The sequence below is a fragment of the Homarus americanus genome, unplaced genomic scaffold, assembly GCF_018991925.1.
Source record: "Homarus americanus isolate GMGI-L3 unplaced genomic scaffold, GMGI_Hamer_2.0 scaffold22250, whole genome shotgun sequence".
Lineage (NCBI taxonomy): Eukaryota > Metazoa > Arthropoda > Malacostraca > Decapoda > Nephropidae > Homarus > Homarus americanus.
The window spans coordinates 2,407,952-2,435,020 of NW_024741189.1; the positions used below are offsets into that span (position 1 = coordinate 2,407,952).

At 41.2% G+C, this 27,069-nt stretch overlaps 1 protein-coding gene across 6 annotated transcripts in view; it reads right to left on the reverse strand.

Moving 5' to 3' along the window:
• LOC121875723 (phospholipid-transporting ATPase IF-like) overlaps positions 1 to 14,875 on the reverse strand; it is an 85,494-nt gene extending 70,619 nt beyond the window's left edge. For all 6 annotated transcript variants that reach the window (XR_006090657.1, XR_006090658.1, XR_006090656.1 and 3 more), the window contains exons 1-6: positions 14,297 to 14,875; positions 14,005 to 14,106; positions 10,958 to 11,047; positions 9,909 to 10,073; positions 6,605 to 6,781; positions 3,778 to 3,858 (exon numbers count right to left, since the gene is read on the reverse strand). Coding sequence is in view for 3 of the 6 variants with exons in the window: in XM_042380372.1 (XP_042236306.1) it covers positions 3,778 to 3,858; positions 6,605 to 6,781; positions 9,909 to 10,073; positions 10,958 to 11,047; positions 14,005 to 14,106; positions 14,297 to 14,404 (723 nt within the window). In the remaining 3 variants the exon portion in view is untranslated. The remainder of the gene's footprint in view (positions 1 to 3,777; positions 3,859 to 6,604; positions 6,782 to 9,908; positions 10,074 to 10,957; positions 11,048 to 14,004; positions 14,107 to 14,296) is intronic.
• Between the last annotated feature and the right edge of the window lie 12,194 nt (positions 14,876 to 27,069).

Genomic DNA, 27,069 nt, shown 5'->3' on the forward strand with positions numbered 1-27,069 from the left:
GTGTTACAGGTGAGGGAGGGTGTGTTACAGGTGGGGTGAGGGTGTGTTACAGGTGAGGTGAGGGGTGTGTTACAGGTGAGGTGAGGGTGTGTTACAGGTTAGGGTAGGTGAGGGTGTGTTACAGGTGAGGTGAGGGTGTGTTACAGGTTAGGGTAGGTGAGGGTGTGTTACAGGTGAGGGAGGGGTGTGTTACAGGTGAGGTGAGGGTGTGTTACAGGTTTGGTGAGGGTGTGTTACAGGTGAAGGTGTGTTACAGGTGAGGTGACAGGTGAGGGGAGGGTGTGTTACAGGTGAGGTGAGGGTGTGTTACAGGTGAGGTGAGGGTGTGTTACAGGTGAAGGTGTGTTACAGGTGGTGGCAGGTGAGGGGAGGGTGTGTTACAGGTGAGGTGAGGGTGTGTTACAGGTGAGGGGAGGGTGTGTTACAGGTGAGGGGTGACAGGTGAGGTGTGTTACAGGTGAGGTGTGGTGTGTTACAGGTGAGGTGAGGGTGTGTTACAGGTGAGGTGAGTGTGTTACAGGTAGTGTTACAGAAGGTGACACAAGCGTAACTTTTTTATTATGCGAGGTTGTCATTCTACACTCGGTGATATTATAGGTCAACCATGTTTTATTGGCATTCTTGAGTGTTACCAGATATTACTTCACATGAACACAGTGTTACCAAGTGTTACGTCACATGAACACAGTGTTACCAAGTGTTACTTCACATGAACACAGTGTTACCAAGTGTAATCGTTATCTTGTGAATGTGAAACACGTTCTAAATCTCTTTTTATTTTTTTACGTGAAGACAAGTTTTTTAACATTCATCTGAGAATATTTTTGTCTGGTGATGAAACTTAACCTGACCTAACCTAACCTGACCTGACCTAACCTAACCTAACCTGACCTAATCTGACCAGTGTTCTACTTTTACTGAATACGAGCGCTAAGTTGTGGTGTTGCCTAAAAATCTGTAGCGCACCCTCACCTCATCTGTAACACTCCCTCCCCTCACCTGTAACACACCCTCACCTCACCTGTAACACACCGTCACCTCACCTGTAACACACCCTCACCTCACCTGTAACACACCCTCACCTCACCTGTAACACACCCTCACCTCACCTGTAACACACCCTCACCTCACCTGTAACACACCCTCACCTCACCTGTAACACACCCTCACCTCACCTGTAACACACCCTCACCTCACCTGTAACACACCCTCACCTCACCTGTAACACACCCTCACCTTACCTCACCCGTAACACACTCAGACACTGATCTGACACTATGACACTGACCTGACAATGACACTGACCTGACACTATGACACTGACCTGACACTATGACACTGATCTGACATAATGACACTGACCTGACACTAATCTAACAAATGACACTGACCTGACACTATGACACTGACCTGACACTATGACACTGATCTGACATAATGACACTGACCTGACACTATGACACTGACCTGACACTATGACACACCTGACACTATGATACTTACCTGACACTATGACACTGACCTGACACTATGACACTGACCTGACACTATGACACCGATCTGACATAATAACACTGACCTGACACTGACCTGACACTATGACACTGACTTAATACTATGACAAACACTATGACACTGACCTGATACTATGACAAACACTATGACACTGACCTGATACTATGACAAACACTATGACACTGACCTGATACTATGACCTGACATAATGACACTGACCTGACACGATGACACTGACCTGACAATATAACACTGACCTGACATAATGACAGTGACCTGACACTGTCCTGACACTATGACACTGTCCTGACACTATGACTCTGACCTGACATTGACCTGATACTATGACGTGATACTATGACACTGACCTGACACTATGACATGGTACTATGACACTGACCTAACAAGATAACACTGACCTGACATAATAACAGTGACCTGAAACTATGACACTGTCCTGACACTATAACATTGACCTGATACTGACCTGATACTATGACCTGACAATATGACACTGACCTGACCTGACAATATAACACTGACCTGACAAAATGACAGTGACCTGACACTATGACACTGTCCTGACACTATAACATTGACCTGACACTGACCTGATACTATGACCTGACAATATGACACTGACCTGACACGGTGACACTGACCTGACAATATAACACTGACCTGACATAATAACAGTGACCTGACACTATGACACTGTCCTGACACTATAACATTGACCTGACACTGACCTGATACTATGACCTGACAATATAACACTGACCTGATACTATGACCTGACAATATAACACTGACCTGACACTGACACTGATCTGACACTATGACACTGACCTGACACTATGACACTGACCTACACTATGACGCTGACCTACACTATGACGCTGACCTGACATTGACCTGATACTATGACCTGACACTATAACACTGACCTGACACTATGATACTGACATGACACTATGACACTGAGCTGACAATATAACACTGACCTGACATAATGACAGCGACCTGACACTGACCTAACACTATGACACTGACTTAATACTATGACAAACACTAAGACACTGACCTGATACTGACCTGATACTATGACACTGACCTGACACTGTGACACTGACTTAATACTATGACAAACACTATGACACTGACCTGACACTGACCTGATACTATGACACTGACCTGACACTATAACACTGACCTGACACTATGATTCTAACCTGACACTATAACACTGACCTGACACTATGATTCTAACCTGACACTATAACACTGACCTCACACTATGATACTGACCTGACACTATGACTTTGACCTGACAATATAACACTGACCTGACTTAATGACAGTGACCTGAAACTGACCTGACACTATGACACTGACTTAATACTATAACAAACACTATGACACTGACCTGATACTATGACCTGACATAATGACACTGACCTGACACTATGACCTGACATAATGACACTGACCTGACACTATGACACTGACCTGACACTATGACACTGACCTGACACGATGACACTGACCTGACAATATAACACTGACCTGACACTATAACACTGTTCTGACACTGCAACACTGACCTGACACTATGATACTGACCTGACACTATGACACTGACCTGACACTATGACACTCCTGACACTATGACACTGACCTGACACTATGACACTGCCCTGACACTGTGACACTGACCTGACATAATGACACTGACATGACACTATGACACTGCCCTAACACTGTGACACTGCCCTGACACTGTGACACTGACCTGACATAATGACACTGACCTGACACTATGACACTGCCCTGACACTGTGGCACTGACTGACACTGACACAGCCCTGACACTGTGACACTGACCTGACATAATGACACTGACCCTGACACCAAGACACTGACCCTGACACCATGACACTGACCTGACACTCATGACATTGACCTGACACTATGACACTGACACTATGACACTGACCTGACACTGACCTGACACTATGAACACTGACCTGACACTGACCCTGACACTGACACATGACACTGACCTGACACTGACCTGACACTATGACACTGACTGACACTGACACTGACACTATGACACTGACTGATGACTGACCTGACACTGACCTGACACTGACCTGACACTGACCTGACACTATGACACTGACCTGACACTATGACACTGACCTGACACTATGACACTGACCTGACACTATGACACTGACCTGACACTATGACACAGACCTGACACTGAACAGTTGCTGTCAGTTTCCACAGCTGCTGATGTGTACGAAGCTCTCGTGTCTCCACTGGGCATACGAACGTCTGTGGAGAGGGAAGGGAGAGGGATGAGAGGGAAGGGAGAGGGATGAGAGGGAAGGGAGAGGGATGAGAGGGAAGGGAGAGGAGGGAGAGGGCTAAGCGGGAAGGGATAGGGCTGAAAGGGAAGGGAGAGGGATAAGAGGGAAGGGATGGGGCTGAAAGAGAAGGGTTAGGGATGAGAGGGATGAGAAAGATAGGAGAGGGGTGAGAGGGAAGGGAGTGGGATGAGAAGAAAGGGAGAGGGATATGAGAGGGGTAAGAGAAAAAGTATAGGGAAGAAGAGAGATGAGTGAGAGAGAGGGAAGAGCGTGTAGTGAGAGATAGCGGAAGAGAGAGGGGTGAGAGGGAAGGGAGTGAGATGAGAGGGAAGGGAGTGGGTTAAGAGGGGTCAAAGCTTTCTCCTTTAAATATTATTAAGGGAAATTTACCTTAACTTTACCTTAAATATAATTGGATTTACCTCCCCTTAATACTTATCTTAACCTGATTTAAATTAGATCATAAGAGTGGAGGAAACTGCAGCATCCTATTGGCCATACTGGGCAGTCCCGTATACACCCAATCCCTATCGCTCATATATCCATCCAACCTGTGTTTGAAGCTATCCAGCGTATTCGAGTTAATGATGATATTTGGTAACTTGGTCCACTCGTCCACAACTCTATTTCCAAACCAGTGTTTACCTATCTCCCACCCAAATAAAAATTTGTCTAATATAAAACCATTGCTACGAGTTTGCTCCTGGTTGGATAGTTTGAGTACCTTTGTTATATCGCCTTTGTTTAGCCCTGACTTCCATTTATACACCTCTATCATGTCGCCCCTCACTCTACGTCTCTCAAGGGAGTGCAAATTAAGATGTTTTAACCTGTCTCTGTATTCAAGGTTCCTAATGCCAGGGATTAGTCTTGTCATTCTCCGTTGTATGATTTCTGGGGATTCTATATCCATTCTGCAGTGCCCTGACTAGCGCAAAATATAGTTTTAGCATGACCTCGCTAGTCTTGTAACTAACACTCCTTTGTATGAACCAAAGTACTTTGTTAGCCTTGTTTCGAGCAAATACACATTGTTGTTTTGGTTTATTATTATAATGTGTTTTAGCAGTTCCGTTAACAAGATAAAACTGGAAAGCAGAAAAAACTGTTCTGGTTTAAGTTTCCTCCTTATCATTACTCCTTAATCTTTCTCTCAGTCGGATTTATCTATAACAACTTTGTTCATCTGATATCTGGTTTATCTGTTTATATCTCTTAGACTAAGTACTTTACATTTGTCCACATTAAATTTCATCTGCCATTCAGACCATGCGAGAAATTTGTTTGCAGCTTCCCGTAATTTTCCAGAGTCCTGGTCTGATTTAATTACACGCCTTATTATAGTGTCATCGGCAAATTTACTTATGTTGCTGTCAATCCCTGCATTTGCTAAATGGTAATGGTACAAGTACTGAGCCTTGGGATACTCCACTAGTGACGTTACTCCAATCGGATTTAGTGCCGTAAAATGCTCACTCTCAGTTTCCTGACCTGTAACCACGCTCTAATTCAGCTTAGAACATCAGCAATTCCATGAGCCTCTACTTTATGTACAATATTTCGTGGTGGACTCAGTTGAAGGCTTTACTAAAGTCGAGATATACCACATCATAATCATGTCCGTCATCCACTGAGTCAAACACAATTGAAAAGAATGTTTATAGATTTGTTAGAAATGAACGCCCACTTGTGAAGCCATGTTGGGAATCATTGATCAACTTGTGCTTCTCCAGGTGATTTCGAATAGTTTGAAATTATTGCTTCCAGTAATTTGCCTACAATTGATGTTAGACTGACTGGACGGTAGTTAGAGGATAGTGATCTATCTCCCTTCTTGAAAATCGGTATTACATTCGCTATCCTCCAGGATTCTGTTACTACACCAGTTTTTAATGACATGTTAAACAACTTTGCTAAGGGCATACTAAGCTCTTCCTTACATTACTTTAATACTCTGGCTTTAGTTTGTCTATTTGCTTACTAATATCGTTACTAGTCACTACTATCTCGCTTAATCTATTTTCTTCACTATTTCTGTATATAGTCGGTGCCTCGGGTATCATGTTTAAATTTTCAGTGGTGAAAACTGTTGAAAAATATATGTTCCGATTATTGTTCATTTCTCCGTCGTTATCAGTTAGCTCGCCGGTATCTGACTGTATTGGTCCAATCTTATCTCGTGTTTTAGTTTGATATACATGGAAGAATCCTTTCGGGTTTAACTTCACCTACCTTGCTATCTTCAGTTCATTATTCCTCTTTGCTTTTCTTATCTCGGTCTTAACTCTACCGGCCAATACCTTATGATACTTCCGGAGGTAAACTTCACCACGATTTATTCCCCTACCTAAAGTCTTCCCCTGTCCAATTATTTATCCATTTAGGGTCATTGTTGTTTGATCTGAGTTTTCTGTATGGTATGTTCTGCTTTTGTGCATTAAGTAACTCATTATTTAAATTGTTATGGGACTCGTCAACTTCAGCTCTCGTGGTCAGGTCACTCTGTATCCAAGTTGTTTTTGTATTCAGTTCAGATTTTATTTCCTTATGGATTTCACACTTCAAATTATCCCTGTTTATCGGTATGAAATAATTTGTAACCTTTAATTTGGTATTCGACAGGTAACTCACCTGAAATTACCCAGATCCTTCCTTTAAACCCTTCACCACTATAGCATTTACCTTTAACTTAATCCTTACCTTAACCTTACCTTGAGGTTGGTCTCGCCGTCTAGGTTAGCCGTGGTGACGTCACAAGATCCTGTGGTGACGTCACTCTTGGCCTCGATGACGTCATGGCAGGTGAGCAACAGTAAGTCACAGGGGAACTCCTCGTCTCGTCTCACCTGTACAATGTCTCCAACTGAGATCTCCCGTCGGGGCACCTCCTGTGTGTGATTGTGTTCAGTTTTGTATGTATTCTTAGCAAAGTTAAATTCGGAAAACATCTTAAATTATTAGTTAAATTATTAAGTCCGAACAATAGAATAAATAAAACATCAGGAGGTCTATTGGCCCATGCTAGGCAGTCCAGCCTTCACCCAAATAGTATCACGCCTTAAGTAATTAGTGTCCATTCTATAGCACAGTGACCATAGCTGAACCACACAGTCCAAGATATACAGCAGGTCTAATTGTGAACCCAATCACCTTCTTAACCTTGTTTCGGGCATAAACACATTGTTGTTTTGGTTTAAGGCTTTTTACTTATCATTATCCCTAGATCTTTCTCATCAATGTTGTTCATCTGATAGTTAGTTTCTCTGCTTTTATTTCCAGATTAAAAGATTGTGATGTCCTGTAGTTCTGCAGAGTCCTCGTCAGATTTAATACACACCCTCTTTTAGTGTCTTCAGCAAATTTACTTATATTGCTGTCTACGCCTATATGTATGTCATTTATGTAAATGATAAATAATAATGGTCCAAGTACTGAGCCTTGGGGTACTCCACTAGTGACGTTACACCATTCATTTAGTGCCGTTAAGGCTGACTTTCGGATTCATGTCCGCTAACCACGCCCTAATCCAGTTTAGAATATCTCCTTCAATTTCATAAACCTTCACTTTTCGTATTAGTCTTTCGTGGGGGACTCTGTCGAAGGCTTTGCTAAAGTCATGGTAATTGCTGGAAGCAATAATTTCAGACTATTCGAAATCACCTTGGGAAGCACAAGTTGAACAATGATTCCCAACATGGCTTCACAAGTGGGCGTTCATGTTTAACAAATATATTAACATTCTTTTTAACTGTTTTCGAATCCGTGGATGACGGACATAATTATGATGTGGTATACCTCGACTTTAGCAAAGTCTTCAACAGTCCACCACGAAAGACTAATACGTAAGGTAAAGGCTCATGGAATTGGAGGAGATATTCTAAACTGAATTAGGGCGTGGTTACAGGACAGGAAACAGCGACTAAATATTAACGACATAATATGATTGTGTAGCTTCACTAGTGGAGTACGCCAAGACTCAGTACTTTGACCATTACTAATTATTATATACATAAACGATATAGATATAGGCGTAGACAGCAACATAAGTATATTTGCTGATGACACTAAAATAGGGTGTATATTAAATCAGACGAGGACCCCGCAAAACTACAGGAAGATCTAAAAAAAAAATTCACATGGTCTGAAAAATGGCAAATGAAATTTAAGGTGGACAAATGTAAAATACTTGGCTTAGGAGATGTAAATAGATAAACCAAATATCAGATGAACAACATTATTATAGAGAAATCCGACTGTGAGAAAGACTTCGGAGTAATGATAAGTAGGAGCCTTAAACCAAGACAACAATGTGTATTTGCTCGAAACAAGGCTAACAAAGTACTTGGGTTCATACAAAGGAGTGTTCGTTACAAGACTAGCGAGGTCATCCTAAAACTATATCTTGCGCTTGTGAGACCTCACTTGGATTATGCGGTTGAGTTCTGGTCACCGTATTACAGAATGGATATAGAATCCCTAGAAAAAATTCAGCGGAGACTGACAAGACTAATCCCGGGCATTAGGAACCTTGAGTACAGAGAAAAGCTAAAGCATCTTAATTTGCAATCCCTCGAGAGACGTAGAGTGAGGGGCGATATGATCGAGGTGTATAAATTTAAGTCAGTCTAAACAAAGGTGATATAACAAAGGTACTCAAACTTTCCAACAAGGAGCGCACTCGTAGCAATGGTTTTAAATTAGAAAAAAATAGATTTGGGCGCGAGATGGGTAAACATTGGTTTGGGAATAGAGTAGTGGACGAGAGGAACAAGTTACCAAACATAATCATTAACTCGAATACGCTGGATAGCTTTAAATATAGTTTGGGTGGATATATGAGTGATAGGGGTTGGGTGTAAACGGGACTGCCTAGTATGGGCCAAGAAGCCCGCTGCAGTTTCCTCCATTCTTATGTTCCTATGTTCTAATCGTCTCCGTCATCCTCTGATTCGAAAACAGTTGAAAAGAATGTTAATAGATTTGTCAGTCATGCTGAGTCCTTAATTAACTTGTGCCTCTTAACGTGATTTTTAATAGGTTTGGTAACTATTGCTTCCATTAAAGTGCACACAAATGGTGCTAAACTGAGTAGACTGTAGTTCGAGGATAGTGGTTTATCTCCCTTCTTGAAAATCGGTATCTCATTCACTATCTTCAAGGATTCTGGCATTACACTCTATTTTAATGACATATTTACATACTATCTCTACCAATTTAACACACTCACTACCGCTGATGCCACGTTTAATATTTTTTCTATCAACCCATATACTGTACACAAGGGATTTGCCAAAGATATAAGACTGGGGGAAACTCTGGTGGGTCATACTGGGCAGTCCCGTCTACACCCAACTCCTATCGCTCATAAATCCGTCCAATCTATGTTTGAAGCTACCCACCCTCCAACAGTACCCACCTTCGCCTCACCCTCCAGCAGTACCCACCTTCACCTCACCCTCCAGCAGTACCCACCTTCACCTCACCCTCCAACAGTACCCACCTTCACCTCACCCTCCAACAGTACCCACCTTCACCTCACCCTCCAGCAGTACCCACCTTCACCTCACCCTCCACAGCACCCACCTCACCCCACCCTCCAACAGTACCCACCTTCACCTCACCCTCCAGCAGTACCCACCTTCACCTCACCCTCCAGCAGTACCCACCTTCACCCCAGCCTCCAGCAGTACCCACCTTCACCTCACCCTCCAGCAGTACCCACCTTCACCTCACCCTCCAGCAGTCACCTCACCCTCCAACAGTACCCACCTCACCCTCCAACAGTACCCACCTTCACCCCAGCCCAGCAGCACCCACCTTCACCTCACACCTCCAACAGTACCCACCTTCACCTCACCCTCCAACAGTACCCACCTTCACCTCACCCTCCAGCAGTACCCACCTTCACCCCAGCCTCCAGCAGTACCCACCTTCACCTCACCCTCCAACAGTACCCACCTTCACCTCACCCTCCAGCATGTACCCACCTTCACCTCACCCTCCAACAGTACCCACCTTCACCTCACCCTCCAGCAGGACTCTGGAGGGGGAGTTGTTAACCTTGTTGTCCTCACGGTGCCTCAGCCAGTCCTCGTACCCCTGCTTCACCGCCGTCACACATATCACCAGCACCAGCGGCAGGACGCTCGTCAGGGGAGACACCGGGCTGTTGATGGTAACCTGAGGGAGGGAGTGTGTGTACTGGTTCTATTAAGGTGATTCTATTGTTTGGTTCTATTAAAGGGCTTCTGTTAAAATGAATCTGTTTAGTATTTCTATTGGAGTGTGTCATTAAAAAGGCTTAAAAGAGATGATTCGAGAATTCTGAATCAATTAACGTGGCTCTGTTAAAGTGATTCTATTAAACTATTATACTGTTGCTTAAATTTTCATATTTTATTGGTAGGTTAGGTTAGGTTGGGTTAGGTTAGGTTGGGTTAGGTTAGGTTTAAAGAAGGAAAGTTTTAATAATAAGGTGTTAGTAGGGTTATGCAATCATGACTTCGTACGCCTGGCATCGCAGAGTAGATATGAAATGGCATCCGCATGATTCACTTATCAACCTCTCACAATACTAAATGAAGTGGTTAGTTTAGTTTAGGTTGGGTTGGGTTAGGTTAGGTTAGGTTAGGTTAGGTTATGGTGCTTTGTTGTTGATAAATATTGTAGTGAAATACATCCATATACGAACGCTGATTGTTATTGTTGACATTTATAGCGTTCTTGATGATCGCCTGATTGAGTGTGTGACCTTCAGGTAGTAAAGACAGTAACCTAACCTGATGATTAAGCGTCCTAACAGTAACCCAACCTAACCTAACCCACACCTGAGTTGGCCTTACCCAGGGCTCGTGTGTGTTAACAGATAACGTAAGCCGTACACAAGGTCACTGTTTGTATCACGTTCGGGAGATAAAGAGATTGTGTCGACTACGATAATTAATTTGTCTAATTTTATCGAGTGAGTGAGAGAGAGAGAGAGAGTGAGTGAGTGAGTGAGTGAGTGAGTGAGTGAGTGAGTGAGTGAGTGAGTGTGTGTCTGTCTTAACAATACTGTGACTCACGTGGATAATAGCGAGGCACAGGAAGTAGAAGTTGGCCAGACGTCTGAACTGTTCAAACAAATTCTTGGGCAGGAAGGTCAGAAGTGTGTACTGGGAATAAAATATTTACCACTATAATAGATATATTTAAGGTCGAGGCTGCACTGGGATAAAAATAGGTGTTACAGTAGAAGCATTAAAGGTCGAGGCTGCACTGGGATAAAAATAGGTGTTACAGTAGAAGCATTAAAGGTGGAGGCTGCACTGGGATAAAAATAGGTCTTACAGTAGAAGCATTAAAGGTGGAGGCTGCACTGGGATAAAAATAGGTGTTACAGTAGAAGCATTAAAGGTGGAGGCTGCACTGGGATAAAAATAGGTCTTACAGTAGAAGCATTAAAGGTGGAGGCTGCACTGGGATAAAAATAGGTCTTACAGTAGAAGCATTAAAGGTGGAGGCTGCACTGGGATAAAAATAGGTGTTACAGTAGAAGCATTAAAGGTGGAGGCTGCACTGGGATAAAAATAGGTCTTACAGTAGAAGCATTAAAGGTGGAGGCTGCACTGGGATAAAAATTATAATATTGGACATTTTTTACTGAATATCGTCAAAGGAGAACGGTAAGCACTCGTCCTGGGTATAAATAATTTGCATCACATGAAGATTAGACACTCCATCTTAATTTACCTAATGATTAAACACCATTGCATTTTGTAAATTCACAGATAAACAAATAAACAGTGGAGGATGACTCAAGAGGATTTCCTGAACTGCGAAAACCAACTCTCTGGCATAAACAGCGAAAAACACCCTCGAGTTGCTTCAGTATTTATGTTTACAGCCGCATGTCGCAGTAATGTTGTTTATTCTTGGTTATTAATTATCTTAACCTTGTATAAACATAGATTAATACTAAAACAAAACCTTATTTATTTATGATGATTAGTTTTCGTGTTTCAGGAAGACCACAGGACGCTTACAACACTATGATATCAGTGGACGATGATAAGAGCTGTCAGTTGCCAGATTACATATTACCAATTACCAGTTGAACTGTGCATGGATATATTATAACTATCTCTGTTTAGCTGTTAATAATGTATCGATTAATTCAACCAATCTGCTGTCAACGGTGTCTCAGGGTTGGCGTCCACAGCCCTTCTGGTGTGTGTGTGTGTGTGTGTGTGTGTGTGTGTGTGTGTGTGTGTGTTTCTCTGGGCATAATTGCTATCCTTGTCTTCTCCTGGCCCCCTTACCATTAATAGCTCCACCATTATCTCAACCATTACCCATTAATATCTCTACCATTACCCATTAATATCTCTACCATTACCCATTAATATCTCTACCATTACCCATTAATATCTCTGCCATTACCCATTAATATCGCTACCATTATCTCTACCATTACCCATTAATATCTCTACCATTACCCATTAATATATCTACCATTACCCATTAATATCTCTGCCATTACCCATTAATATCTCTACCATTACCCATTAATACTCTACCATTATCCCATTAATATATCTACCATTACCCATTAATATCTCTGCCATTACCCATTAATATCTCTACCATTACCCATTAATATCTCTACCATTATCTCTACCATTACCCATTAATATCTTACCATATCTCTACCATTACCCATTAATATCTCTACCATTATCATTAATATCTCTACCATTACCCATTAATATCTCTACCATTACCCATTAATATCTCTACCATTATCCATTAATATCTCTACCATTATCCATTAATATCTCTACCATTACCCATTAATATCTCTACCATTATCCATTAATATCTCTACCATTATCCATTAATATCTCTACCATTACCCATTAATATCTCTACCATTACCCATTAATATCTCTACCATTATCCATTAATATCTCTACCATTACCCATTAATATCTCTACCATTATCCATTAATATTTCTACCATTATCCATTAATATCTCTACCATTACCATTACCATTATCCATTAATATCTCTACCATTACCCATTAATATCTCTACCATTACCCATTAATATCTCTACCATTACCATTATCCATTAATATCTCTACCATTATCCATTAATATCTCTACCATTACCCATTAATATCTCTACCATTATCCATTAATATCTCTACCATTACCCATTAATATCTCTACCATTACCCCATTAATATCTCTACCATTATCCATTAATATTTCTACCATTATCCATTAATATCTCTACCATTATCCATTAATATCTCTACCATTATCCATTAATATCTCTACCATTATCCATTAATATCTCTACCATTACCCATTAATATCTCTACCATTATCCATTAATATCTCTACCATTATCCATTAATATCTCTACCATTATCCATTAATATCTCTACCATTACCCATTAATATCTCTACCATTATCCATTAATATCTCTACCATTACCCATTAATATCTCTACCATTATCCATTAATATCTCTACCATTACCCATTAATATCTCTACCATTATCCCTGTCGCTTAGATAATTATAAACTTGTCGTTTTACTGTTTTACTTAAAGAAATAATGACTTAAGCTTTTCACCATATGTAATAACGGGTTGGTCGGTAAGTCGGCCTGTCAGTCGGTCGGTTGAGTGGTCGGTAAGTACAGTAGTGGAGGCGACTGTACCTGGACATACATACATACTGTACGGTCCTGTTAACGTCGGTGGAGACACGGGAATTGTCTTCATTCACGTGAAATAAGACACAATAACCTAACATGACGTATCCTGTCCTAACCTAACCTAACATGACGTATCCTGACCTAACCTAACCTAACATGACGTATCCTGACCTGACCTAACCTAACCTAACCTGACTTATCCTAACCTAACCTAACTTGATTTATCCTAACCTAACCTAGGCTATTCTAACCAAATTTACCTTACATAATTTAACCTAACTTAATCTAATTCACTTAACCAAACCCCCTTCGGTAGCATTAGGGTGTCTAATCCTCAGGTGAAATAAGCTAGGTGTTTAATCTTCAGATGGTGATTCGGAAGACAGATTGATGGGGGAAGACCTTGGCAGTAGTGATGGTGTTGCCTGGGTAGCGTGGGAGAGGCAGCAGGTGGGAGAACGGTCGACGGTTTATGAGTACTGTACGGCTGGTGGCAATCGGTACCTGTATGAGGGACAGGGAGAGATTCTTCTTAACTCGGCACACATACGTCAGTCATTCTTCTTAACTCGGCACACACACATCAACAAAGATGAAGTTACCTTATATTCAATTTTTTTTTCATTGATTTCCAAGTTAAATTTCCTGATTAATATACAAAATGACTTGAAAGTTACAATGTTTCTCCACATACCATATTATTTGGTGATCTGCCCCACACTTCAGATAAAGTCTCCCATAAGGTGTTTCGAAGTCCTTGTAACAACTCCCTCAAGACGGCCTGCATTCTTGATACACGCATAGGAGTAATATATATATTTATATAATATCACTTACATAAACATGGAGTATATTTTCTATATTACCTATGTTTAAAGTTCACTTAATATAGCTTTCACTTGGAGATTGAACGCGTATCATAGTTAAATATAGGGGAATTGCTCGCCAGAAGTCCACACTGTTTTATAATGAGTGGATAAACTGGGTGATATTACGTAAAAAAAAAGTGAATGAATGAATAGATTAATAGTTTTAATCACTGTGTTTTCAATGTCACGTTTTTCATTGTTGGTAAAGAAAAAAAGTTTAGTTATGGCAGAGTTAAAACTATATCATTATGGAGGTTAGGTTAAGTTAAAAACAGGTTAACTTTTATCGCACAAAGTACACTGGCACTAACACTGACATTAACACTGATACCACTACCACCAACTCGTGACACCACTACCACCAGCTACTGACACCACCAACACTGACAGCAGCAGCTCCCGTTAGCCAGTGTTGTAGACAAGTAGTGGAACAGTCACACGAGTACTGTACTTATCATCGCCTATCATGCTGCTCTGATAAAGTGGCCTATCATGCCTTTGTTCCTGTAATATGCTGTAGCATGTTGTTTGTGTTGTAGCTTCTTGTTTGTGCTGTAGTGTGTTGTTTGTGTTGTAGCTTGTTCTTTGTGCTGTAGCATGTTGTTTGTGTTGTAGTGTGTTGTTTGTGTTGTAGTGTGTTGTTTGTGTTGTAGCTTCTTGTTTGTGTTGTAGTGTGTTATTTGTGTTGTAGCGTGTTGTTTGTGTTGTAGCTTGTTGTTTGTGTTGTAGTGTGTTGTTTGTGTTGTAGTGTGTTGTTTGTGTTGTAGCTTGTTGTTTGTGTTGTAGTGTGTTGTTTGTGTTGTAGTGTGTTATTTGTGTTGTAGTGTGTTGTTTGTGTTGTAGTGTGTTGTTTGTGTTGTAGTGTGTTGTTTCTGTTGTAGTGTGTTGTTTGTGTTGTAGTGTGTTATTTGTGTTGTAGCTTGTTGTTTGTGTTGTAGTGTGTTGTTTGTGTTGTAGTGTGTTGTTTGTTAAGGGCATACTAAGCTCTTCCTGACACTCCTTTAATACTCTGGCAAATATCTCATCGGGACCTGGTGACTTATTAGGCTTTAGTTTGTCTATTTGCTTACTAACATCGTTACTAGTCACTACTATCTCACTTAATTTGTTTTCTTCACTATCTCTGTATAGAGTCGGAGCCTCGGGTATCATGTTTAAATTTTCGGTGGTGAAAACTGTTGAAAAATATTTATTCAGATTATAATCAATCGCTACAATTGTTTAGGGGGGGTTGTGTGTGAGTCAATATAGTGAGGGGGAGGGGAGAATATTGTTAGTAAGGTCAGGTATGGTGAGTTGTTGGGAGGATTTTAGGTAAGGTTATGTGATTGGATTTTTTTTTTTGGGGTGGGGGAGGGGGGCTTTGGAGGTAGTTAAGTTGATTTATGGTGTAGTAGGATTTTTTTTCTTTTTGAGATTGGTTGATTTGGGTTTTACTTGGGTGTGAGTTTGGGGTCGTGGGGTTTTGGTTGAGGGGGTGAGGAAGGAGGTGGTTGTTCTGTATAGCTGGGGCAGGTTAATGAATAGTTGTAGGGGTTAAATTTACTTATATACAATTTTTTTTTAACAGAGGTTGGGTAAGTCAGGTTAGGTTAGGTTAGGTTAGGGGGTAGTGGCTAAGAGAGGTGTTAGGTTTGATTTCGGGGGAAGTTGTTGGGTGTGGTTATAGGGAAGTTGGGGTTATTATAAGGGAGGTGGGAGGGGTGTGTTTGGTCTGTTTAGTATGGAGGGATTCCTGTTTCTGAATCTGTGTGGGACTGATGTTGTCGAAGTATTCCTGCCATTGAGGGTAAGTAGTGAGGAGTGATTCTATTTGCTTGTCACCAGTAGATGTTAAGTGGGGGGAGGGAGCTGAGTTCATGTAGATGTCTATTTGGGGTGAAGGATGACCAGTGTGTGTTGTGGATGAATCTTTGTGCTTTGTTTTGTAGGACTTGAAGTTTCTTGGCGTGTGATGGTGGTGCTAGCTGGAGTGTGTTAGGTGCATAAGTTCAATAGTGGGCGTATGAGGGCTTTGGATAGGTGTGTTTTGGTTTTTATTGATGCGGTTCTGAATCTGTGTATATTTCTGAGTGCTTTGTTTGCGATCGCTGACTTCGTCTTGGCGTGGTGTGTCATGGTGAGGGTGTCGTTAAATGTGATTCCTAGGATTGTGTTTGTTCGTTTGACAGTTATGGGTGAAGGGTAGGCGATGTAGGGGTTTAGGTAAATGTGACGTGGTTGGCGTCTTTTGGTGCCAAAGTAGGTGATTTGTGCTTTGTTCGCCATAGGAGTTCCCATTGTGTAATTCGTTCTAGCTCCCTGTGTGCTTTGTCTGTTAGGTGGTCAAGACTTGTGTAGTGTCTGACTAGTTGGGTTACATCGTCGGCGTACTGTATTGTCAAGAGAGTTGATGTGTAAGGGGTCGGGTAAGTCATTTGTGTAAAGAATGTATAGTGTTGGGGACAGGACTGATCCTTGTGGGACTCCTGCTTGCAGTGTGAAGTGGTCAGAGTAGGCAGATGTGAATTTTATCCTCATTTTTCTGTCTGTTAGGAAGTTACATAGGAATTGTTGTCATTTTTGAGGGAGGTTAAAATTGGTGCATATCTTATACTTTAATCCATCGTGCCAAACTGTGTCGAAGGCTTTTTGTACGTCTTTTGTAATGAGTGCTATCTTGTATGCATCTTTGTTCATGTGGAGGTAGTTTGTCATTATATTGAGTGCGTCTTGAGTTGAGTGGTGTGCTCTGAAGCCGAACTGCTTGTAGGACAGTAGTTGTTCATCTTCAAGGTGGTATCTGAGGAGGGTGTTGTATAGTCTTTCAAAAGTTTTGCCTAAGACTTCTAGTATGCTGATCGGTCTGTAGTTTTGTGGGTCTGTTGGGTTTTTGTTTGGTTTAGGTATCATGACGGCTGTGGCTGTCTTAAAGAGTTTTGGGAAGTAACCTGTAGCCAGTTGGGTGTTGTAGAGGTATGTAATGGCTGTGACTGTGTCTGGGGGCAGGTGCTTAAGGATTGCTTGACCTATATTGCTGTCGCCTGGTGTTTTCCTTTTTATTCTGTCTAGTGCTTGTTTGACTTCTGTTGGAGTGAAAGGAGCAGTGAGGATGTGGTTCCGTGTAAGTGTGGAGGTATCTATTGTGTTGTCAGGAGTTGTTCTGTCGTGTAGTGTTTGCATTTGTGTGGTGATGTTGTTTATGTGGTCTAAGATGTGCCTTTGTTGTGTGGGTGGAAAATGTGTTCCCAGTGTTGTTTTAGTGTTTGTGCTACGTCGGCTGGCTCATTGATTTTCCTACCATTTACTAGCAGGTGATCAAAGGGGGGTTTTGCTGTTCCTTTCAGCTTGGCGATCCTTTGCCAAAATTCTCGGGGGTTATGTGTTCTGTGTTCCTGGGCAGCCTCTACGAGTTTTGCCCAGTGAACGTCATGCTCTTGACGGAGGCTGTGGATGATGTGTGTTCTTAGTGTGGAGATGTCTGCGTAAAATGATGCTAGGTTAAGTTTGTTTAGTTCGTATCGTGACCTGTAGCAGTGAAGTAAGCGTTGAGTTCTTATGGAGGGTGTGAAGGAGTATTTTCTCTTGAACTGGTGTTTTGGAATGTGGGTATCTGCTATGGCGGTGATAGTGTTGAAGAGGTGAAGCCACGAGGATGTTGAGAATTCCTCAAGGGGGGAATGGAGAACCACTGGACCCTTAGGTTCTCTTTTATATGGCGATTATATACTGTGTAAATCTGTAGTTAAGTCTTGTGTAAATCTGTAGTTAAGTCTTGTGTAAATTTGTAGTTAAGTCTTGTGTAAATCTGTAATCAAGTCTTGTGTAAATCTGTAGTTAAGTCTTGTGTAAATTTAACATATAGTAACATAAATGAGAGAGAGAGAGAGAGAGAGAGAGAGAGAGAGAGAGAGAGAGAGAGAGGTGAGGAAACGATACTTGGAACAGAGGAGAAAAACTGGAGAGACACAGTATTGGTATCATGGTTTCTCAGCTTATTTTACTGAACCTGTTGCTTATGTTAGGTGATGCAGCATTATTACTGGCACACAGGTGGTACTATTACTGGCACAGAGGTGGCACTATTACTGGCACACAGGTGGTAGTATTACTGGCACACAGGTGGCACTATTACTGGCACACAGGTGGCACTATTACTGGCACACAGGTGGCACTATTACTGGCACACAGGTGGTACTATTACTGGCGCACAGGTGGTATTAGTACTGGCACATAGGTGGTACTATTACTGGCACACAGATGGTACAATTACTGGCACACAGGTGGTAGTATTACTGGTACACAGATGGTACTATTACAGACACATAGGCAGTACTATTATTGGCACATAGGTGGTACTCTGTAAATACAAACGCCAAGGTACTCTGTTGATATCTTGTACTGTGTGTGTGTGTGTGTGTGTGTCAGAGATCAGCCATCGTTATTCAAAGGTGTAAAATCATTGTACTGAAAGTCTTGTTATGTCATTGTATTCGTCGGTGTTAAGTCATCGTACTCAAACGTGTTAGGTCATCATACTCAAGATATTATGTCATTATACTCAAAGGTGTTAAGGTAGCATAGTTAATGATTAAATCATTGTACAAAAAAGGTTAAATCATTGTACTAAAATGGGTAAATCATTGTACTAAAATGGGTAAATCATTGTACTAAAACGGTTAAATCATTGTACGAAAATGGTTAATCACTGTACTAAAAGTGTTAAATCATTGTACTAAAATTGTTAAATCATTGTACTAAAACGGTTAAATCATTGTACTAAAATGGGTAAATCACTGTACTAAAATGGGTAAATCACTGTACTAAAACGGTTAAATCATTGTACTAAAATGGGTAAATCACTGTACTAAAATGGTTAAATCATTGTACTAAAATGGGTAAATCACTACTAAAATGGGTAAATCACTACCAAAATGGGTAAATCACTGTACTAAAATGGGTAAATCACTGTACTAAAATGGGTAAATCGTATTCACAGATAAATAAACCGAACAAAATCAATAACAGCAACAACAGGATGGTGACACTTTTTACAATAAACTTTCTATTTAGCAAAAAATAAAAAATAACAATATAAAAAAATAAAAAACCTCTTGTGGACACTGGTCTAGACTAGTTAAAACATGTGTGACCAGGAAGCTTTGGCGTTTATGGGTAATATTAGGTTAAAACAGGTCTTTAACATTATCCACCCCTTGAAAGTTGTTTTGGATAATATGAAAGTGTAATGATGACAATTTGTTCCTCTTGTTCTTATTGTTATTATTTATTATTATTATTATTATTATTAGTATTATTATTATTATTATTAAGAAGACGTATTTATTGAACCTTAGTTGTTGAAGCTAAGTAATACATTATAACAAGACCTTAGTTGTTGAAGTTTAGTAATACATTATAACATCAACAAGACCTTAGTTGTTGAAGCTCAGTAATACATTATAACATCAACAAGACCTTAGTTGTTGAAGCTCAGTAATACATTATAACATGAACAAGACCTTAGTTGTTGAAGCTCAGTAATACATTATAACATGAACAAGACCTTAGTTGTTGAAGCTCAGTAGTACATTATAACATCAACAAGACCTTAGTTGTTGAAGCTCAGTAATACATTATAACAAGACCTTAGTTGTTGAAGCTCAGTAATACATTATAACAAGACCTTAGTTGTTGAAGCTCAGTAATACATTATAACATCAACAAGACCTTAGTTGTTGAAGCTCAGTAGTACATTATAACATCAACAAGACCTTAGTTGTTGAAGCTCAGTAATACATTATAACAAGACCTTAGTTGTTGAAGCTCAGTAATATATTATAACATCAACAAGACCTTAGTTGTTGAAGCTCAGTAATACATTATAACATCAACAAGACCCTAGTTGTTGAAGCTCAGTAATACATTATAACATCAACTTGGCATACGATAATGACTAGTTAAGCTGGACATGTACAGTACAGGAGGGGGAATCATTTTACGGTAAATCAAGTTAATTCGAGCCACATTAACCCACAATGTGTTAGAACAGTGTAGGAAGGGTGTGTAACTGTCCACATTAACCAAGAGTGTGTTAGAACAGTGTAGGAAGGGTGTGTAACTGTCCACATTAACCCACAGTGTGTTAGAACAGTGTAGGAAGGGTGTGTAACTGTCCACATTAACCCAGAGTGTGTTAGAACAGTGTAGGAAGGGTGTGTAACTGTCCACATTAACCCAGAGTGTGTTAGAACAGTGTAGGAAGGGTGTGTAACTGTCCACATTAACCCAGAGTGTGTTAGAACAGTGTAGGAAGGGTGTGTAACTGTCCACATTAACCCAGAGTGTGTTAGAACAGTGTAGGAAGGGTGTGTAACTGTCCACATTAACCCACAGTGTGTTAGAACAGTGTAGGAAGGGTGTGTAACTGTCCACATTAACCCAGAGTGTGTTAGAACAGTGTAGGAAGGGTGTGTAACTGTCCACATTAACCCAGAGTGTGTTAGAACAGTGTAGGAAGGGTGTGTAACTATCCACATTAACCCACAGTGTGTTAGAACAGTGTAGGAAGGGTGTGTAACTGTCCACATTAACCCACAGTGTGTTAGAATAGTGTAAGATGGGTGTGTAACTGTCCAAATTAACCCAGAGTGTGTTAGAACAGTGTAGGAAGGGTGTGTAACTGTCCACATTAACCCACAGTGTGTTAGAACAGTGTAGGAAGGGTGTGTAACTGTCCACATTAACCCACAGTGTGTTAGAATAGTGTAGGAAGGGTGTGTAACTGTCCACATTAACCCAGAGTGTGTTAGAACAGTGTAGGAAGGGTGTGTAACTGTCCACATTAACCCACAGTGTGTTAGAACAGTGTAGGAAGGGTGTGTAACTGTCCACATTAACCCACAGTGTGTTAGAACAGTGTAAGAAGGGTGTGTAACTGTCCACATTAACCCAGAGTGTGTTAGAACAGTGTAGGAAGGGTGTGTAACTGTCCACATTAACCCACATTGTGTTACAACAGTGTAGGAAGGGTGTGTAACTGTCCACATTAACCCAGAGTGTGTTAGAACAGTGTAGGAAGGGTGTGTAACTGTCCACATTAACCCAGAGTGTGTTAGAACAGTGTAGGAAGGGTGTGTAACTGTCCACATTAACCCACAGTGTGTTAGAACAGTGTAGGAAGGGTGTGTAACTGTCCACATTAACCCAGAGTGTGTTAGAACAGTGTAGGAAGGGTGTGTAACTGTCCACATTAACCCAGAGTGTGTTAGAACAGTGTAGGAAGGGTGTGTAACTGTCCACATTAACCCAGAGTGTGTTAGAACAGTGTAGGAAGGGTGTGTAACTGTCCACATTAACCCAGAGTGTGTTAGATTGTGTTCAACGAGTGTTACGGTAGACCACAATTAAGTAGCTTAGATTAAAGCATTTGGGAGTAAATTTTATTAAGGGTTCTCACTGGGCCAAGGTCACGTATCTCTGTTCCTCAAACATCAGGAAATTTTGTTAGCATCCGTCTACGTGGCCCCGTCAGTTGCTGTCAGCTTCAATGACTTTAAATTTATCTAACTTATCATAATCTACTGTAACTTAACGTGACTTATCTGTAATTTAACCTGACCTAACCTAGCCTGATCTAATGCAATTTAATCTAGCATAATCTAACCTGACCTAATTATTACCTAATCTAATCCTAACCTAACCCTCTCCTGAGATAAAACTAACCTAACCAGCCATATTGATTGTTGTATATTATATGATGTAATTTTGTCTAGAGAAATATTGTCTTCCAGATATATATGGTTTTATTTTAGTTTACCATGAAATAGACTTTATTCTTCAGTTTTCTTAGATTAACTCACACTTCCCTAGTTTCATAAGTTTTCAGAGTTGTTTGGGTAATAGAAAGTCGGTAAATGAGACACAAGATGACCTATGGTAAGTAGTAAATGTTCAGATCAGGCTGAGTGAACAAGTTTTACCCAACAGGAGGGCAAAACACAATCCAAGGCTTAACAAAACACCACGAAATCGGTTGTAATGCGTTTCTTATTTTCAATGGGGTGACGAAATAAGAATTATATGGAAGGTAAAAATTCAACTATTATTTCCCTTCTACATGGATGATTGGGGTCAGGGGAGTTGGGCAGTGGGGGGGGAATAAAAACTTGTTTGTCGGCTGCTGTTGGGAAGAAGTTAGTGCCTTTTTATTCGGCCTTACGTCAAGCTCTCATTCCCAGGTTCTTGTTCTATATCGTTTTCATGTGTGTGTTTTTATTCATCGCTGTAAGTTTCAGTTTATTCATTTATGTTGGTGCAGAGAATTGTTACTGGTGTGTTACTGGTGTTATGGGTGTGTTATTGGTGTTACTGGTGTGTATGGTGTTACTGATGTGTTACTGGTGTGTTACTGGTGTTATGGGTGTGTTACTGGTGTGTTACTGGTGTGTTATGGGTGTGTATGGTGTTACTGGTGTGTATGGTGTTACTGATGTGTTACGGGTGTGTTACTGGTGTGTTACTGGTGTGTATAGTGTTACTGATGTGTTACGGGTGTGTTACTGGTGTGTTACTGGTGTGTATGGTGTTACTGATGTGTTACTGGGGTGTTGCTGGTGTGTATGGTGTTACTTATGTGTTACTGGGGTGTTACTGATGTGTTACGGGTGTGTTACTGGTGTGTATGGTGTTACAGATGTGTTACTGGTGTGTTACTGGTCTGTTACTGGTGTTACGGGTGTGATACTGGAGTGTTACTGGTGTGTTAATGGTGTTACTGGTGTGTTCCTGTTGTGTTACTAATGCGTTACTGGTGTTACTGATATGTTATTGATGTTACTGATGTGTTACTGTTGTGTTACTGATGTGTTACCGTTGTTATGGGTGTGTTACTGGTGTGCTAAGGGTGTGTTACGAGTGTGTTACTGGTGTGTTACTGTTGTTATTGGTGTTACTGGTGTGTTATGGGTGTGTTACTGGTGTTACTGGTTTTACGGGTGTTATTGGAGTGTTACTGGTGTTTTAATGGTGTGTTACTAAAGTGTTACTGGTGTGTTCCTGCTGTTTTATTAATGCGTTACTGGTGTGTTACTGGTGTGGTACTGGTGTGTTACTGATGTTATATTGGTGTGTTACTGATGTTACTACTGTTACTGGTATGTTACTGATGTGTTACTGCTGTGTTACTGATGTGTGCTGGTGTGTTACGGGTGAGTTACTGGTGTGTTACGGGTGAGTTACAGGTGTGTTATTAATGTGTTACGAGTGTTACTGATGTTACTACTGTTACTGGTATGTTACGGGTGTGTTGCTGGTGTGATTTGTATTACGGGTGTGTTACTGGTGTGTTACTAGTGTGTTACTGGTGTGTTACTAATGTATTACTGGTGTTACTAGTGTTACGGGTGTTACTGGTGTTTTTCTGGTGTATTACTAATGTGTTACTGGTGTGTTACGGGTGTGTTACTGGTGTGATTTGTATTACGGGTGTGTTACTGGTGTGTTACTAGTGTGTTACTGGTGTGTGTGGTGTTACTGGTGTGTTACGGGTGTGTTACTGGTGTGAATTGTGTTACTGATGTGTTACTGGTGTGTTACTGGTGTGATACTGGTGAGTTACCGGTGTTACTGATGTGTTACGGGTGTGTTACTGGTATGTATGGTGTTACAGATGTGCTACTGGTGTGCTACTGGCGTGTTACGTGTTACTGGTGTGTTACTGTGTGTGTGGTGTTACTGGTGTGTATGGTTTTACTGATGTGTTACTGGTGTGTTACCGGTGTTACTGATGTGTTACTGGTGTGTTACTGGTGTGTATGGTGTTACAGATGTGCTACTGGTGTGCTACTGGCGTGTTACGGGTGTGTTACTGGTGTGTTACTGGTGTGTATGGTTTTACTGATGTGTTACTGGTGTGTTACAGGTGTGTATGGTGTTACTGATGTGTTACTGGTGTTACTGATGTGTTACGGGTGTGTTACTGGTGAGTATGGTGTTACACATTTGTTACGGGTGTGTTATTGGTGTGTTACGGGTGTGTTACTGGTGTGTTTCTGGTGTTGCGGGTGCGTTACTGGAGTGTTACTGGTGTGTTCCTGTTGTGTTACTAATGCGTTACTGGATGTGTTACTGATATGTTATTGATGTTACTGATGTGTTACTGTTGTGTTACTGATGTGTTACCGTTGTTATGGGTGTGTTACTGGTGTGCTAAGGGTGTGCTTTGGTTGTGCTATGGGTGTGTTACGGGTGTGTTACGGGTGTGTTACTGGTGTTATGGGTGTGTTACTGGTGTTATGGGTGTGTTACTGGTGTTTTACTGGTGTGTTACTAAAGTGTTACTGGTGTGTTCCTGCTGTTTTATTAATGCGTTACTGGTGTGTTACTGGTGTGGTACTGGTGTGTTACTGATGTTGTATTGGTGTGTTACTGATATGTTACTACTGTTACTGGTATGTTACTGATGTGTTATTGCTATGTTACTGATGTGTACTGGTGTGTTACGGGTGAGTTACTAGTGTGTTACGGGTGAGTTACTGGTGTGTTACTGGTGTGTTACTGATGTGTTACGAGTGTGTTACTGATATGTTACTACTGTTACTGGTGAGTTACTGGTGTGTTACTGATGTGTACTGGTGTGGTAATGGTGTGTTACTGGTGTGTTACTAATGTATTACTGGTGTGTTACTAGTGTGTTACTGGTGTGTTTCTGGTATATTACTAATGTGTTACTGGTGTGTTATTGGTGTGCTACGGGTGTGTTACGAGTGTGTTACTGGCGTGTTACTGGAGTGTTACTGGTGTGTTATTGGTGTGTTTCTGGTGCATTACTAGTGTGTTACTGGAGTGTTACTGGTGCGTTATATGGTGTGTTGCTGGTGTGTTACTAATGTATTACTGGTATGTCACTAGTGTTACGGGTGTGTAACTGGGGTGTTACTGGTGTATTAATGGTGTTACGGTTGTGTTACTGAAGTGTTACTGGTGTGTTACTGGAATGTTACTGGTGTGTTGCTGGTGTGTTACTGGTGTTACTGGTGTTACTGATGCTTTACTGGTGTGTTACTGATGTTTTACTGGTGTGTTACTGGTGTGTTACTAATGTTACTGGTGTGTTAATGGTGTGTTACTAGTGTTATTGGTCTGTTACTGGTGTGTTAAGGGTGTGTTACAGGTGTGTTACTTGTGTGTTACTAGTGTTATTGGTGTGTTCCTTGGGTGGTACTGGTGTGTTCTGGTGTATTACTGATGCGTTACTGGTGTGTTACTGACGCATTACTGGTGTGTTATTGTTGTGTTACTGATGCGTTACTGGTGTGTTACTGGTGCATTACTGGTGTGTTAGTGTTGTGTTACTGGTGTGTTACTGTTGTGTTATTAGTGTGTTATAGGTTTTACTGGTGTGTTACTATTCAACAGCTGATATCTACCCACAAAATTGAGCGTAGGTTCAAAATAAGTGAACAACGTATTGTCCCTTGAACATAGCGTTGCATAACATTTTGAAATATGAAGTGAGAAAACAGCAAGGTGTGGGTGATCAGAGAAATGGAGTGGAAAGGAGTATTGCCAAACGCTCCTCAGCAACTGTTATTGATTTTGAACCCGCCACCATGCAGTCACACACGTCAGTTAACCACACGCACATGTATGTTATATATTAAGACCAACTCATAATATAATATGATGAAACAAAGCAGTAATCCAGCAGTACATCACAACAGCAGTTATCACCCTCACTCTGGATGCTTTGATATGTTAATTCTTGTGTTGGGATGTGTGAGTGATGTAGGAGTGTGTGTGAGTGTGTGTGTGTGTGTGTGTGTGTGTGTGTGTGTGTGTGTGTGTGTGTGTGTGTGTGTGTGTGTTGCCTACCAACCACTGCCCCGCTGCCTTGTGTATTAACCTTGGTAGGTATAAGGCTTCGGGAGTAAACCCTGAACGATAAAGCTGAAGTGGAGCCCAGCATCAGGCAGACATGCTTACAGAGCTCCAACAAGACCCCAACGGCAGTGTAGGCGGAAGAGGTGACTACCATGGGAACCCAACCACTACACTGGCGGATGAAGGTAATGCATTATGGACAGGCTACTAAGGTGAAACCCAACAAACTGGGATATCGGCAGTCCATTGCAACACTTGTACCACTGAATCAGGAAAAGGAAGCATTAAGGTGTGTGGTTGCAGCCTGCGCTCCTGCCTCACCACATAAATCAACTCATGCGCAGCCATCATGCAGCTCATCACACTCATCATCATCATCAAAACACTCATTACCCCAAAAGTCCTATGGCGACTGACAAGTGGCAATCGGGACAGGCAGAGATGGCTGCCGGGAGTCAAAAGTCACAACTCTGCACATGGGCGGCACAGATAAGTTGGTCGTTTATGCACTGGGATCTAAGCAGCAGTGCAATCCGGCCCTTTCGAGGAACCCCTCTGTACACCCCAAATGGAGAGGGGACGAGAAAGGGTGCCCTAAACATAGCCTGCCTAAAGAACCAACCTAACTGGGCAACTGCACCCAGTAAGGTCATCCTTATGCACTCGAAAACACCATCATAATCACAGATCAAGACAAAAACAAACTCTGCAACCTCTTATGGTCACTGCACGGAAT